The sequence below is a fragment of the Gallus gallus genome, chromosome 4 (assembly GCF_016699485.2).
Source record: "Gallus gallus isolate bGalGal1 chromosome 4, bGalGal1.mat.broiler.GRCg7b, whole genome shotgun sequence".
NCBI lineage: Eukaryota > Metazoa > Chordata > Aves > Galliformes > Phasianidae > Gallus > Gallus gallus.
The window spans coordinates 65,244,334-65,261,907 of NC_052535.1; the positions used below are offsets into that span (position 1 = coordinate 65,244,334).

At 36.5% G+C, this 17,574-nt stretch overlaps 1 protein-coding gene across 5 annotated transcripts in view; it reads right to left on the reverse strand.

The window, feature by feature from the left end:
• The window catches only part of FIP1L1 (factor interacting with PAPOLA and CPSF1), a 37,420-nt gene that overhangs the window by 5,797 nt on the left and 14,049 nt on the right, over positions 1–17,574 (reverse strand). For all 5 annotated transcript variants that reach the window (XM_025150189.3, XM_015285534.4, XM_025150190.3 and 2 more), the window contains 5 exons: positions 10,259–10,352; positions 9,092–9,245; positions 5,707–5,733; positions 5,112–5,166; positions 3,310–3,365 (listed from right to left, as the gene is read on the reverse strand). In XM_025150189.3, the coding sequence (XP_025005957.2) occupies positions 3,310–3,365; positions 5,112–5,166; positions 5,707–5,733; positions 9,092–9,245; positions 10,259–10,352 (386 nt within the window). The remainder of the gene's footprint in view (positions 1–3,309; positions 3,366–5,111; positions 5,167–5,706; positions 5,734–9,091; positions 9,246–10,258; positions 10,353–17,574) is intronic.

Below are 17,574 nucleotides of genomic sequence, written 5' to 3' on the forward strand. Positions count from 1 at the left end.
GAAAGGAGCCAGAAATAGCAAAAAACCAGCTGGACTTTAAAGACTGCTAATTTCCTTGACTTGTCACTATGTCAACAATATACGTACGGTCTACAAGGCTTGAACACACTGGCTGACACAACATTCTCATCTGAAGTGTGAACTTCAGTTTGCCTCTAATTGCACACCACCAAACAATTACCTTTTTTGTTAAGCATTATAAACTGCTATGATGAATTCTGGTTACTCCGTCACACCTGCAGTAATTCTCATCAGAAAGAAGCATGTCACTGTCACTCCAACAACATGAGATAAACCAGTTATCTGTTACTCTGAAAATACAGCGTATGTTCTATCTGGATTTTTACCAGTAACAATTCACAATGCACAAAGACTTTAAGGGAGTGCATTTTCTAAAATAAACCAGTGTTCCATCGTGGCTTTCAGTATGCTTCCATTCTTCTAATATTTTCAACAAAAAAAGAAAGAAAATTATTTTTAACATTTTTGTCATTTGATCTGGATGTTGGAATGGAATGTATCCTTAGTAAGTTCACTAATGACATTAAAGTGGGAGGTGCTGCTGACTCCTTGGAGAGACCTTGCAGAGGGATCTGGATATATTGGAGCACTGGACAATCAGCAACAGCATGATGTTCATTCCAATGAGGAAAACGTGGGGTGCTGCAGCTGGGATGGAGCAATGTCGAACACAGGCAGAGGCTGGGAGATGAGTGGCTGGGAGCAGCTCAGCATGAGCCAGCACTGTGTCCTGGCAGCCAAGAGGGCAAGCCATATTTTGGGGTGCATCATGCACCGCTCAGCTAGCTGGTGAAAAGAGGTGACTCTCCTGTTATATATAGCACTGGTGCGTCCTCACCTCAAATACTGCATGAAGTTCTGGGCTCCACAATATATGTGCCTAGAGGGGGGCAACAAATGTGGTAGGGCATGTCCTGTAAAGAGAGGTTGAGGACACTTGGGCTGACTGGTCTGGAGAAATGGAGGCTGGCTGAGAGATGATCTTATTGCTTCCTGCAGCTCTGAGGAGGAAGCAGACGGAGGTACTGAGCTTCACTCTCCTGGGAACCAATGATAGAAAATGCAAGAGTGGTACAAAGCTGTTCCAAGAGAGGTTCAAACTGGGCACTGGGAAACATTGCTCTCCCGTGAAGACAGCTGAACACTGGAACAGGCTTCCAAGAAAGGTGGCTGATGTACCAAGCCTCTTGAATGCTGACAGACATTTCAATCTCTTTTAAGTCCCTTCTAACACAAACAGTGCTGTGATTCTGTAAGAACTTGAAAGTGGGCCCACAAGAACCTAATGAGATTCAATAAGACCCAGAGTAAGATGCTGCCGTTGGGTCAGGGCAATCCCAAATATGTCTACAGAAATGAGAAGAAGGCATTGTGAATTCTGGAACATGTGGCAGAGTGATAAGGACTTTGAATCTTCAAAATTGTAAATCAAACTCAGGGTGTTAAGAATTGTCCACTGTTATAAATGAGTAAAAATAAAAAAACCCCAGCAAGGCAATCTTTTTTTCCTTCTTTTTTTTCTTTTTTTTTTTTTAATGGGTAAAGAAATCAAATATCTTCCTTGTCATTGAGCTTTTTTTTCCTCCTTTAGAAAATACTTCAGTGCTACTGGCTGGGGGCTAAGGGAAGAAGAGGAACTGACAAAAACCTTGACTTAAAAGTTTTTTTTTACTAACAGATCTAATCTCTGGGGGAAAAAAAATTCAGATAACTGCAATAACTTGAGAAAGAATCTGAACAAGAAAGACCACATTACGAACTACTCCTTAATTACCTTTTCTACCTAACACTAAGTATTCACATCCCTCAACCAGGAAACATGCCTAACTTGTCTCGCTGGACAAGCTGTAAACGTCATTTCCTCCTTCAGAAGAAAGAGGAGAAAGAAATACCCCAAATTTTTCTTAGCACAGCAGAGAAGCTTAAGACATGTATGCCAATATTTTGTTTGCTGGCACGACCACAGTGACAGCCATCTTCAGTATATCATTACTACAGTAACAAACATGCCACCCCTCCCCTACAAAGGCCAACATAAAAGATAGAAGCATTTTCAAGTCTCTACGTATTTGACAGAATAGCAAATTCTATCACAAGGGATCCCAAAGTGAAAACTGGAGATTGCCTATCGGATGCAACATACGTACTGTTGACTATAAGACTGCTCTCCTTGTGATACTCTGCATGGCTTTACACCTGTTAAAACTTTGGGAAGTTAGTCAACAAGACTATGTTAGTTGTCTCACTTAGCTTTACTTTTTGCTAACTTCAGCAAACATGGTCGTTTCTGCTAACAAAGCAGTTAGCATAAAGCAGCTGTTCATATACTTCAAGAGTTCTTTAATACATAACAAGCTTCCATGCATGAATGCAAACACTTAGAAACTGATCAGGATCCCTTCAATGCCAACACAGTACCATTTGTTACTCATTAAACTTATCTAGCTTCAAGAAATTACCATTAATAAATGTTATTTTTAATATCTTCTAAAGGCTTGTAAATATTTGGGAGGTACACTATATGAATGTTTCATCTGTGCTGAACATTTCTGTATCCCAGAACAGGACACAACTTTCCCTATAATTTTTCCTTCCAGCAGCCAAGATCTAAGGAACAAATAGCAAGGAGACAGAAAAATCAGTGGGAGAAAGAGACCAGGCAGATGCACTGAAGGCAGAATTAGTGACTGGCAACATGTTCACCTTATAATCTCCCATCTGGGCCAAATCAGGAAGATGACAACGTATTTCAATTACTCTTCTGTCTCAGGAAGCAGAGCTGTGAGCTAGGTAACAGTTCTCAACTCACTGCTAAGCTCTGTGGGCTTCCATTTGAGTCCACATAATGGAATTGCTATTCCAGTTCATCCTTATCATAAAACCAGAAAATTATGTTTTTACGTATCAGACTTTTTTCTATTACACTCACCAAAACAGAAGAAAAATCAACTTCTGCTACATAAAGATCCCAGGATCTCAGACAAATGATTTTTTAAAGAATATGTGCATCACTTAGGATTTCTCAATTATTGATCTTCCTGTTTAAAATTCTGACATACATTTCAAGACAGAGATATCCAGCATACAAATAAGTAAGCAGAGGAATAGAGCTTAGGAACAGCTGGTACATCTGCAACAGCATCTACTGGTCACGATGGCAGGCAATGAGATTTCATAATGAATTTCTGAAAGGACCTGTTTAGATTCTCAGCTAAAATCCTGGTAAGCATTTAAAACAATTTGACAACATACTAATAAAAATGTTTCAAAGCCAGCAAACCTACTCACCACTGCCATATGAAAATGCACGAACAGAACGACTGTCATAGCCAGAGGAATGTCCACTGTTGAGAAGAAAATATATGTAAAATTCAGTATTACCATTAAAGCCAATTCCATCAAAAGATACACTCTTAGTACTACTTCACAGAACTGTTACCATCTTACAGACTAAAAGAAACTGTAAGTATTCCATTTTGAGCATTACTAATTTAGAAAGCCTTCCAACATTACTTCACAGTTTAATAAAGATGACAACAGCATCCTCTAACCTCTTCTTAAAATTAAAAACAAAAAATCACCATATATTCAAAACAAATATTACAATTGAACTGTTCTTTTGTATGTTCTAGGAATTTTCTATTTCAAATATCGCTTATATCGTATTATTGCAAAGATACTGAACTGATTATACTGAATTGTATTATATACTGAATTGTTTGGAAGTGCTTCTTTTGTGAATGAAACCATTCCCATTCTTTCTGTTAACAACTAGGTATGTGAGCATATCTAAGAACAGGTGGACTTCAAATGTGTAGTTCTATAAATATAGCATTAAATGAACTACATATTTTCTATTCTGACTCCTTTCAGAGGTAGCCAACTCAAGCAAGTGAAACTAGGAAGGTTAAAATGGATGATATGTGCATAAGACATAATTAAAACACAAAATTCTTTCATGATTTTTACCACTTCCTACATAGCTTGAATGAATTATCTATGCCATATTGAAATTGAATGCTGTTTCTGTTCCTGAAGGCAGTGTAGTATTAAACAAAAACACAAGTTTGGGGTTAGTTTAGTTTAAAACAAAACCAAAACAAACCAACAAAAAAAAAAAAACCAAAGGTAGAGAAAGGCCAATGCAATGTTGCAACATGTAAGAGTATAAGATCTAGTTCCCAAGTACTATAATGAACTAGATTTTTTCACATTGTATTTCAGAACCTATGTAAATATTTACTCAAAGTAAATAAGTGACTACTGCTTAACAGAAGATACAGTCACAGTAACTGGCAGTATGAAACAATAAATTTACTTTCAAGCACAGCAAATGTATCCAGTTATTTTTTTTCTGAATTAAATCAGAAGTGGATTTTGGCTGACATCTGCCCTCATCATCCTGCAGCACAGACAGCAGAATTTTCAGTTTCAAAGGAACAGACACGTGTACCTTCTTCCACTGAAATCCAATAGAGAATAGGATTCCAGTAGGAAAGAAGCTTGCACCATATTAAGCGAACTTTGTGTACGGTTTAGGCCCTACAGTATAATATAAATACTTTTCAAGACCTGTGCTGACCACTTTTTCCTCCCCCTTTTTATTTATTTTTTTTTAAGATACATACATACACATATATATAAAAGGTCTTGAAAAAATACCATTAAGCCCACAAAAATCTGGACATTTACAAACAGTATAAATAGAAATATGGATTCTAACAAACTCCTGCATTTCCTGTAGCTTATGAAGGCTTGGATCTGTGGCCAAATGAGGTGAACTATGAGGTTAACCTAATTCAGCCTTCAGACTGCTACAGAATACTTTAACAATTGTTACCTTAACTTTCCTCTTATGGCCTGACGTTGATACAAGTATCACAACAAAACCAGCTAAGTGGGCATGTAACCTAATGAGAAATATTAAGTGTGAAAGACATGAGACTAGTAACATTTCTGGAAAGATACTGTACAAATTGGAAACTGTCTTTCCACTGTTAGATAAAACCCACTGAGTGGTCACTAACATCTGATCTATTAGTTACAAAATACTGATACATTGCTCTATAAGATTTCCAAGAGATAATCACCTTTCTATGGTGGGTATGAGGGAAGGTGGAGGACCGCCAGGTGGTGGTGGAAAGCCTGCAATAATTTATTGGGGGGAGGGGCAGGGGGAGATGGAAGGGAGAAGAACACAAGAGAACTGAGTTAGGGATTTCAGAAAGCACAGTGCAGCAAACTGTTTATCAGTAACTGTAAATAAGTTCATCTGGTAAAATTGAGAACTCCTTTGCAGATTAACAAAGGCAAGGTGCTAAATATCAGCACTTTAAATCAAACAGCGTATCAACCTTAAAAAACAGACTTTTGAAGCATAGGAAAATTCTTGAGTAACTACCAAGGCTTTATAAACAACAATCACACTTGTTTTCTGCATAGCAGAAAAACACAATGGAAAGCGAAGAAGGAAGAACACAACCACAAAGAAACTGGTAGGCAAGTCTACTCGTCAAGAGCTTTTTCATACTTTCCCGCCTTTGCAGCCTAAGTCTACATCTATGCACACAGCTTAGCATTTCTAAACTGTTCTCTGTATCTGACTGAAAAGAACTCAACAAATTGTACATCATTAAGTTTTTTACTTTTTAATCAAACGTGGAAGAAAATTCTACGCAACTTTACCTGGTGGTGGGACTGTTATTGGTATACCTAAAACGATAACAAATAACGTATCAGTTACAGTAACAGTGCTTGTCACTTGTAGACCTAAAACCAGACTGAATGGGTGATTATCTATACACCTGAAATCAGACTGGGCTATCACAACATGCATTATCAAGACGAATAACTTATTTTCTATGTTTTCAGATTAAGATCTGATATTAACACCTACCATTAAGCTTTTATGCAAGCCACGTGCAATTTAATCTGGCTTCTTACTTAAATTCCTACTCTTCAGAATCTTAGTTAATTAGAAACAAAAATAATGTAGAATGAATCTGTGTCTCAAGATTAGAAGTCCATCCATAACCCTAAAATGTTAAGTATCCAGAAGGAAAGTAACGTCCTACAGAACTTATTTGCTTTGATTTATATTCCATAACTAGATGAAAGGAAATGCAATTGGCCCCTGACCCTTAAAAGCTTAGCATGGGAAATACTATGTCCACATGGACAAAATATTCTGGCAAGAAGAATTACCGACTTTTCAATCAATGCTATGCCACTCTGCAATTAATCATTCAGATGCTACTTGAAGGAAAAAAAATGCTTAGTAATCTATTTTTTTAAAAAATATCTGGGAAATAAGAATCCTCTGATACAAACACATCCAAAAAAATGTTGCAACTCTGTTGGTTTTCTTGCTTGCTTGTTTTGTAGGTAGATGCCAATATGAAACTTCACTTTTAAGGCAGCAGTAGTTTAATTAAGGCAGTGGTAGTTTTAGTTCACTATGGCAACACACCTTCAAACTCCATAAAACATGCAGGGGATAAAATTACTATATTAGACTTCTGTGTAAGTGGGTTCTGAACTGAAATGTACGGGAACCAACAAGCACACTTCCAAGGGGCTCTGTAGCACATTTGCAATTACAACACATAAAGCTACTTCATTTGCTTAACTTCTCATACATTTTACACCTTCTAGGCATCTGAGTAGAAGAGCCTGAAAGCCTTCGCAGAGCTTGACCGCTGTGCATATTAACCCTGCAATTTCTTTTCCCTCAAAAATTTGAGGGAAGGCATTCCCACTCTTGAACAACAGAAACATTTTGCAAGTTATATAATCAATTAGTATTAAAACCAAGACGTTCATGCTCAGATGCCCAAAATTCATCCTTTCAATGAGAGCACAATTCCAACTTCTCCAAGGAAACTAAGAAGACTTAAAGAAAACAACCATATCTTAAAGCCAAGATACTTTTTCCTGGCATAAAACTGTGGATATAAGTGTTTAACTATTAGGCAGTCAGCTTAAAAACAATCATTTGAGAATCCATGAAAAGTGTATCCACTACCACACACAGTAATGTAAAAGATTTTGTTCAACCAAACTTCAGTTTTGTCTTAAAGCAACATCAGCAGCAATCTAAACAAGAGGTACAGCTTTTTTCCAAGGAGATCACTGATACAGGAGGGAATATTACAGAAAACCCTCTTTAAGTTTTAAAATCAGCCGTGAAAAGTTTTACCTTTTTTGTTTAAACATTAAAATAATAATTTCAATTTAGTCATCTAGTTTTTTTTCATAACAAGCCAGAACATCTTCCAGAACTGCTTTTTAAAGGTGAATTTATAAGATATATGAATATACTACTGGTAGTTTGAAGTGTGTTCCATTTAAATGTATTTCAATAAATGAATCAGGCAATTACAGAAACAAAAAACCCCAAAACACATGAACTTTAAGTAACGGAAAATTAGCAATCTCTAACACTTCACTCCTCCTATTAAAGCAGGGAAAACATGCTTGAGGTATGAAAACTTACCTGAAGCATAAGACAATTATTTCTTCTAAGAAATCAGGAAAAAAAGAGACTGCAATACTGAGCCATTTCTTGGGATGCGGGGACTAAACCTGAATATCAGCCCAAGAAGCAGTTCAGCAGAGATCATGTCCCTAAGACAAACTGCATGGCAGTGTCACAAAGATACACCTGGCCAAAACCTAAACATTCCTGTTTGTGTCAAAAGCAATCCAGATGGCAGCAATATAGAATTTTACCTAATATACTCAGAATTGCTTTCAGGATACTCTACACCAACCTACTAACTCAAGGCTGGTAAATGTTTACAGAACATCAAGTAGGTTTCACTAAAGGAAAGCAATACCACATGTGCTATGATGCAGAGCAAGGTATCAAGTATGATAATGCTTGACATCATGCTCCAAGTTAGCTGAACTTAGTAGCCCACAACACTGCAATACATCTTGACCTGGAGTAAAAACTTCTTTCACCACTCTAAACTAAGACAAATTCTCTTACTCAAATGAAAAAATGTATGGTTAATTCCTAAGCCCCAGTATACATCTAAGTAGTCAAACTTCCCAAAGTCATGCAGCCTAAATCTTATACTTGAGTAGTTTTTTTTTTTTTTTCTAATCCCACAAATATAGACTGTACTTTAACTACATTCTTAAACTACAGCACGCAGAACAACATTTTGACCCATTAAATTCTGTTCAACAGAAGCATCCACTTTCTTATTTAGATTTAAATTAATTAAATTAAATTAAAATTAAGCAATAAAGCAAGAAAACAACAAAAAAACTTGTATTTTGCTACAGACAGTGGTCTCTTTGGAGAATTTGAAAATCTTCTGTGTTTGGCAATTTGAATTCCAGAACTCCTTTCTCAAAAAAGATGTGAATCGCAGTAGTGAATGAATTCAGAACAAGAGACCAAACTTCAAAGCAGGATCCTTTTTCAAAGGGGCTTTTAGAGGATGTTTTATATTTGGAATACTTAAATTTCTGGCAAGTAGTCTCAGTTTAATACTGGGTAAGAGTGTGTTTTTTTTTTTTCCCTCTCCCTTCACAGAACCTAGGAGGGATGGCAGATTCTATTTTAGGAACAACTTTGAAGATAAAGAGCTGGCAACAGCACAATTAAAACAGAGGCCTGAAGAAACCAAATCCACAGCTCTTAATTGTTATTTTCGAATCCACTTGAAGCATGGAAGACTGTTGAAAGACTTTCTGAACAAGTGTATGTCATAAATCTGTCCGTAAACTAGAAGACTAAAGCCAAACCTGGTTGCTAGACTTGTAGCACGCATGCATTTCTTTCACCTTTAAAAAGCTTGACAGGTGAGGGGTTTCATAAGAACAGCACAGCACACCTGTGCAAAAAGTTGGATAAAAATATCAGGTGCTAACTAGAACTCTAACTAAAAGAATACACCACCTTACACCTTGCAGGCATATCTAAGGAAATAGTAGAACACAAAATTCTGAAATTCTGCACATACGTTCAAATCAGCATGGAATGTGCTGTCTTTAATTCATTATCATCATCATCAGCCTCTTATTTTCCAAAGTCTATGTGGGACTGAATATTTACCTGGAGGAGGAATCAGAGGCGGAGCAGTACTGACAGTTGGAGGGGGTGGGAGGAAAGGAGGTGGTGGAAGGTGAGTAGGTGGAGCTCCTGGAGGGAAAAATGGAGGTGGCTTGGTAAAATTGTCTACTTCAGGATTAGATCGTTCTGAAAGAACCTGTAAAATATCAAACTGTAGTTACAATTGCTACGTAAAAAGTGTAGAGGATAGTTTTCTTCTTCTTCCAGTTACTATATCAGGGAAGCATTATGCACCTAAGAGCCATATTCAGATAGTTTAAGTTCTACTTCAATCCCTATGTTCAGTGTCCCATACTTGCCGAGTACCTCTGAGAAGATAAGAAAGGCCAACAGGGAACAATAAACACTGGATTTTAGAGAGAATATAGGCCATCTGAATATGACCCTAACATCATCTTTCATATATATTTAAAGGGAAATATTTCTTTAAAAAACTATCAACATTGAAAGGATGAAAAAAACAAAAACAAACCCAAGACTTTAAATTACTTAAACAACAATCCATTTTCATTGTTCAAAATTAAACGAGGTGGACATGGAATGCAGCTAGAGCACTAAGCAAACTTGGTTCTTTTCCACACTTTAGTCAGGAGAGGATATTGTGTGTTCAACCTTAATGCATTCACCTGTTGCCTGAAGATAACCCAAGCCCATAAAGACTAAAATCATAAAGACAACTGCTATAACTTCTGGTAAAATAGTACTGCTTCATTTATATTTTTTCTTTAATGTACAATCAACTATTTTCTCCTTAACAACATATTTTAGAAGACTATTTCTTAAACTATGTACGAACAGGATTTCACTTTCAGCATAGGTCTGGCTGGAATAGGAGAGGACTACATAGTTGAAGTATTTATCCTTATCACATAGTAAAAAGGCCATCTAGTCTCCTGAATTGTATGTCTGCAATATTGCCCACTTCCTTTCAGGAAGCAGAACTTCCAAAATACTAAAATTTTTTTATTTTTTTTTATATATATCAAACATTCCATATCAGTATGTTTCAGTTGCCACATCTTTCTTCTTAAAAATAAAAGTACTCCTCTATTTCTCATTCACACAAATTGGAGTATTTTAATCAGAAGTCAAGGCGAAAGCAAAAATGATTTTTAGTTGAAGATAGCGTAAATCTGCAGTATATAAAACCTGTATGTTGCTGTTTTCATTAGCACGTCGTCGTCCTTCTACCCTGCTGATAGTGATGGTCTGTCCAATCACATCTATTGCGCCAGATAATCGCCTGCAACACAAGACAAACCAGAATTACACCACATACTGATCAGAATCACTCGTCATCCCTCTCATAGAATCATAGAATCACAAAGGTTGGAAAAGACCCACAGGATCATCTAGTCCAACCATCCACCCATCACCAATGGTTCTCACTAAACCATGTCCCTCAACACAACATCCAAACGTCCAATGTCCAACCTCTCATCTCAGAATATACAGTCTCTGTACCAAAAAGGAAGCATTTTGAAATTTATTCTTAAAATAAATTGCTTTTTTGAAGCTCTTGCTTCAAACTCAAAGGAACGTTAGACCAGCCATTCATACTTCTCAGTTTTCCAAATGCAAAATATCTCTCTCAAACAGTCCAAAAACAGTTGCATAGCAAAATGCTGCGTTCATCTTAAAGAATCAGGCAGCAGAAGACTCACCTCAGTCACCCTTACAACTCAAATGGGAAATAATAAACTAGCAACATCTACTTTAGAAGTGGTTAGCAATGGATTTTTGGAGAAAGAAAGGGGAAGTGGCATCAATATACATTCTTTCCCTCCTGGTTTTTTGCCAATCAAAAATTCAGGCTACTCATACAATTTTATCACTGTTTCATCTCCCCTGATTAACATGCATTTGCACAATCTCTTCTGAACACCCTTGCAATTTTAACCTCCAGGGATTACACCTTTTTCAGCCCGACAACTGTGTTTGATGCCCTACATTCCTTGTGTCAAAAAAATTAAATAATGAAAAAAAAAAAAAATCTGTTCTCTGGCACCATAGTATTCTTGGTACTTCTGTTATATCTTTTCCCCAGGCTGAACTAATCCACCCCTCTCCTCATACAAAAGTGATTCCATTATTTCATACTCCTTTTTCCGCACTTCCACTGCAACCCTTCTGATATGACATGAAGAGTCACCGATAACGTACAGCTCCCAGAGCATCATGGCTTTATGAACTATTAGCATTACTTTTCTCATCCTGCCTCCTCATGATGAAGATAACTGCTATTGTATTTGCTTATCTTGGCTGACACTGGAAGTTGAACCTCTTGCTACTCTGTGAAGTAGCAACAATTAATTCCATGACCTCTTTCCCAACTGTTAACAGGTAATTAGAGCCCATGAATATCTACACAGATTACTAGGGTTGATTTTTCCAACCCTTTTTCCCCTCCTACTGTTTTTCCTCATATATCTATGATTCCATACAGATTAACAATTTTCTCTAATGAAAACTGAATTGACTTTGAATCACCCATATTGAAAAAAAAAAAAAAAAAGCAGCTGATTCTGCTGAAAAGGACTACAGAAATTTCCTTAAAACATACTCTGTGAAAAAAAATATTCTTATTAAAATATAATTGCATAAAGAGATGCATTTAACCTTGCAGTTTTATAACAGTATGAATTCTTTAATAGGTTAGAATGACTCTTCTCTCCTTTTGTTCCACAACAGTTTTGTGTCAAAGTAGACTGCATCGTCCCTATCAAATTGACTTTAGTATTATTGCTCCACAGGTAATGGTGTAAGCAAGTGTAAGAGCAGTAAGATGATACAATTTCTCTTTCCATTTACTTGATCCCTTTAGGTCATAGATGAGGGGACAATGTGAATGATGAAATCTATTATTCATTCTGTAAATGATTCTGTAGCCTTGAATAAAATATTCTTTACCCTGGAAGAGATCCATCTTTGGTGTCTAATTTCCTCAGATTATCTCACACTTGAATGACATACAGTATTCTTTACTTATAACCCCTGAGAAAACTTGTTAAAGGAGGCAGCATGTGGGAATTACAAACAGGACTGAGAACTGGTCTTTGGGCTCAAACTGGCAGGGAAGAACAAGTTTGAGAGACAAAGGAGACAAAAGGATTAACAGCATCAGTATGTCCAGAAATCTGCAGACATAAAATTACAAATTCTAAACTGGACCCTCTTGTCTGGATGGTTATATGTGAAAGGCCATGTAGAATCCTTCAGTTAGTTTTTATTTGAAGAAGCACATCTCTTTTTTGAAGAAAGAAAAAAAAAAACACCTAGAATTTAAGATTTTAATGACAGGAGTTCACAATCCCTGGTGAGTTATTTCAGTGCACAGTGGCGTTATAATATTTGAGTTTTAAATGCAGATGTATCTTGCTTCACTTTCCAAACCAGTTAATATATTAAATGTACGTTTATTAAGACTGAAGCTGCTCCTACTGCAGCACTGTTAACACCCATGTATATAATCACAGTCAGTTAAGAGAGGTATTTTTAAGCCCCAAAGAGCATCTAAGATCTTCACAACACACTTACTGACTGGATTTTTTTTTTTAATGTTTCTATTTATTAACCTTTCAAAGCAGAATAAACACACTAAACTGATGGTAAAGACATGATGGCATTCAATGGGGTATAAGCACTAACATTTAAAGCACAATCAAGTCTGTCAAATTCTTCAGTAAATCAGCCATGTTGGAACATATTGAACTAAAGCAGCATTGTAAGTGCCGGATCAGGAAACTGTATGACAAAGATCTAAATGTCGTCTCTTATACCTAAAACCTGGTATCTGTGACAATGTGGAACTGTTATTTTGAAGACAGGAAGAATCCAGCATATTTGCAGACCCAGTCAATCAAAATTCATAAGTGCAGCTTTAGAATTACCTCTCATTCTTACACAGACAGAACAAAACCTATCTGTTTTGCAGCCTACAGTTAGTTTCTAAAAGAGGTTAAAAAGCAGGATTCACTTAAGTCAACTCCATTAGGAAATGATATATAAAACTACACTGCTATGAGCTGAGAGAAGCAAAAGTATGTTTGTGCCACACCTATAAAGAACATCATGATAAAACTGACAGTGTTTACCAACAGCAAAACATAAGACGTAAGAAAGGCTGGGAAAACCTTTCAGAGAATTTGAGAAGAGAAATATAAAGGAAAAACAATTCCAGTGTCTTTTAGAAAAGAAGTTTGGGATTTTTTTTTTTTTTAATTATTATTACCTAGTGGGATACTAAACAGTAATGCAAATAGCTGGAAGAACAACTGAAAGTTGGGATTACATTTTCCCACTTGTGCCATACTGACAGCTTTGACACCAACTGCCCAAATGCCTACATGCCAAGGCATCTCAAAAAGACAAAGGAGACACTGGAACACAAATCAACTAGACTTCCCAGAGATAATCCAAAGATAACCCTAGGCAGACTGCACACTGAAGATGAACCAAATGCCCTTCCCCCAGTTCTTTGCACTGTTGAAGGTTTACAGCTTCCTCCTGGATTTCATTGCAAGCTCATTAGGCACAGGAGTTCGGAGGAACAAATGAAAGTCTGACACATATCTGCAAATTAAAGTGAAATACACTATACAGCAGCCCCTCAAAGGACAACACAAGTGAGAAGCTTTCTGATTATAACATCCCACTGCAAAAAAGACAGACTTCTGCCTTTCTCAATCCTCCACATCAGTCTTGCATGGTATTCCATCAAGGCTGTGCTACGTTTGGATTGTATTTTGCTATTAATAACTAAATTGCAAACACGGATGCTATAAAGGAACTGCTAAACCAATCATGTTTCATTACAAGAAAAAAAATAATTTCATTACAAGAAAAAATTAAAAAAGAACAAATGAAATTTTGTAGAACAAGACTTGGTTTCAGTCTCCACAATGGCAGCCCATTTGCTCTCAGAGTTCTATGAGTCCTCCATGACTGATACCTTCTTGAACTATCTAAAATCCTACCCATGAAAACATCCATTTTCTGTAGTTTTAGTCCCTTTTGTATACTAGTTGACTCTCTTCTAAAACAAGAAGTCTCATCTCAGGGGACCCACTGCTTGGCCCGCTCTACTGTTCTAATGAGCTTCCATTTGGAAGTGATGTACTTAAAATCAAGGCTCTCCCTGTCTTGCGTTATTTGCACACCATCAGCAACTCTTGGAATCAAAGCTGGAAACACACGTATGACATTCATTCAGGAGTATTGGGCAATATGTAATATATGCATCAACACCAATACTACAATATTAATTTTTGCTCAAAAAGCAGTCCAAGTACAACATCGCAATATCAAAGGAAGCAAATCTAGACTACTGTCAGTTGGTTGCTGGACATGAGCTTAACAAAATGAGCAAGGCTTTCACTTAATTCTTCTAGAGTCTGATGAATATGCCTACACTCTACTTGATCTCATTGGTGTTTTACAATTTTTATTATATGTATATGTATTATGATACCCACGGTTCTTTCCAACAGCTGAAAGATTTTACTTCTTTAATGAGGGATAAGTTATAGTCTTAACTCGAAGTTGACAAATTACCTATTTCCAATACTGCAATGCTATTTCACTAAATACTCCATTAGTAGAGCTTGAGGTCCAATGAAAGAAGGTATGTATTCATTTGCAACTGGAGCAGCAGATGACACCTATATCAAAAACTTCATCTTCACCAAAGTAAGAGTGGCATCTGACATGTCCAGCATGTAACAGCTGAGAGGCTTTTTAAGAGGGGCAAATTTGAAGCCTTGGATTTTGCCTAAGTAATAGCAAGCTGGTACATGCAGAAAATTTCAAAGACCTGCACAACCAATGATTATCTGGATTAATGATAAGAAGTTAAGCAGTTTCTGGCTCAGTGTTGCACGCAAAGAAAGAATGGACTTGGTTCTCTTTTTTCCCCTTATACAATCAGGGCACCTGGGATACAGATGCAATTCCAGTGAATACAGCCAAACATAAAAAGACAATCCACACGTGTGGGAAGCACATGAACCCACAGCAGAGTTCACACAAAGTACAGCTTAAAAAGAACATTCCAGCCACTCAGTGAGTGATTTCACTCTAATTTGCAAACAGTTATTTATGAGCTATTCATATATGAATAATACCCTCCATGGAGACTTAATTCATAAAGCCATCTCAACCTCAGATGGCAAGCAGAGGTTTTACACAGTAAAAAGAAATAGAAAAAGGACAAAACTTTAAAAATATATAACTTCAGAAATCACTTTTCATCCCCATCACACATAACATACATAGTGAACTGGTTCTTGAATTATTACTTCTCAGAATTCAGAAGTGGTCAAACTACTGGATGCTACTTTTGAACTGCAGAATTAAGATTTATACTATACTTCTGTACAATACAAATCTGTATTTAGCATTCTTATGTTCCTTCTTATCCTATTCATGCTTTTTATCATCTTCCTCCTCTTGAGGATATTCTCAATTTTTCTGAGCTCACTTACTGCTGATGGATATAATTAAGATGCAACAGATTTAATAGGAAAGGTAAGATTTTGTTTTTATATACAGGACATTTCTTAAAAATAACTCAAAAATTTGCATCATTTAGTCATGTAGGGACAGCTCACAAAACAGAAGAATCCCATATTTTTTCAGAGTAATGACATATCACAAATCCATTTTATATAAAAAGCCTGGTTGGAGAAAGGCCCAAGCACACAGAATGCTGTCGAGTAGCCCATCATATCAACAGGCTAATTTTTCTCGAAGTAAAATCCAACTACATGCAAAGTACTCTCTAGTAATAACAAAACAAAGCATAAAAGGAAGTTAAAGAAATGAGAGTTTCTGATAGAACAGTAAGGTGATAGAGAGCTATTCTAAGTATTACTGGGTTGATAAAACACTGGTTTTCATATCCAAATAAAAATTATTTTAATGAAACTTCTACTTTTTCTTCTGCTACTAAAGAAATACTATCTTGCAAACCTTAAAAACGATGTAAGGAAAAGGACTGCTACAAAATGTTACAGAATGGTTAGGACAGTCCTAAAATGTGTCAAATTCCCTCCATGATCTAGAAAACTTCACAGTCAGAAGAGATTCCTTCAGTTTTTAACCTTGATCATGACTGCACATAAAACGAATCTTAATTAACTTAGAGTGAACAAACATTCTATTCTATACCACTCTGTTATATACATATGTTGTGCATTTACTAAACCATTATGTTCTAAGTCCTTCTTCGGGGTAACATGATACCTTAATCTACTCAACAGCTCCACATACCAATGTATCACGACACGAGATTCAGGTTTAATTCTAAATAGCTAATAGTTCCGATTAAGATAGCGACTGACTACTTATAAATTCAACGAAACCTTCTCCAATGTTCACATATGCAAAAGCACTTAATTTTTCTTTGAAATATTTAGAATGCAATTTCAGTGAAGTACTACTTTTTATTAGCTGATGGGCAATTGATTCTACTACTCAAACTGCAGATTCTGTACTGGTCATGAGTAATATTCCTGCTTGATGCTGGGGGGTGGGATAACTCATCTGGGGAGTGGGATCTCAACTTAAGCCATTATCACATCTACCACACTCAACAACAAGTGGACACAAATTACATTAATGTTTGTTTACAAACAAACAAAAAAGCATAGCCCACTATTTGTCCTCTGATCTACCACTGAAGGGAAGTATGTGCTACAATATCTATGCATAAAATTATCCATGAAGTGATGATGCTGCAGCCCTGACTAGTAAATAGGGAATTAAAATGCCACATAAGGATCAATTGGGGTGACTCGACCCTCCTGTTTTATTCCTGGCACTTTCTGATGCCTGAACTGGCATTTCTGGAGGCAGTGCTTGTCTTTGACTGAGGAGAGGCACTCTTTCTGGTGAGATCAATTGTCTCTTTGTGTGTCTCTAATCAGCTCCTTGTATTCCCTCTCTGGTTTCTAGCTCCTTACCAATTCCTACACCAATGTGACTGTGTCCAGTTGTACCAGTTTTCCCTCTTTCACCAAATACATCATCTAATGCTAGAAGCCGACAGACATTTTACTGCTACATGAGAAACCCTTCTAGCAATTTCATAACAATTTGCTTTTGCAAATGCCTTATGGCATAAAAGCAATTATTTTAAACTATCACAGAGCTACACTGTTGAAAACATTCTATCCACCAAAAATAAACTCTTCATTGAGGAAAAAAAAAAATCCAATCCCATAAAACTCCACATGGTTGTAAAGAAGCAGGTAATACAATTTTTATAGAGAATAGTAACTGTATTCTGGAGAATTCACTGAAGTAGAAGTATATAATCCATATAGTGAAGATATACTCAAGACCGAGCTAGTTTTGGACTTCTGAGCAGATCATGTTCTTTCAAAATCTCTTCTGACCAGATGGTAGAAATACTTTCTCTATGCAAGAACATATTTTAACCCAATGTATCTAAATGAGCAGATATT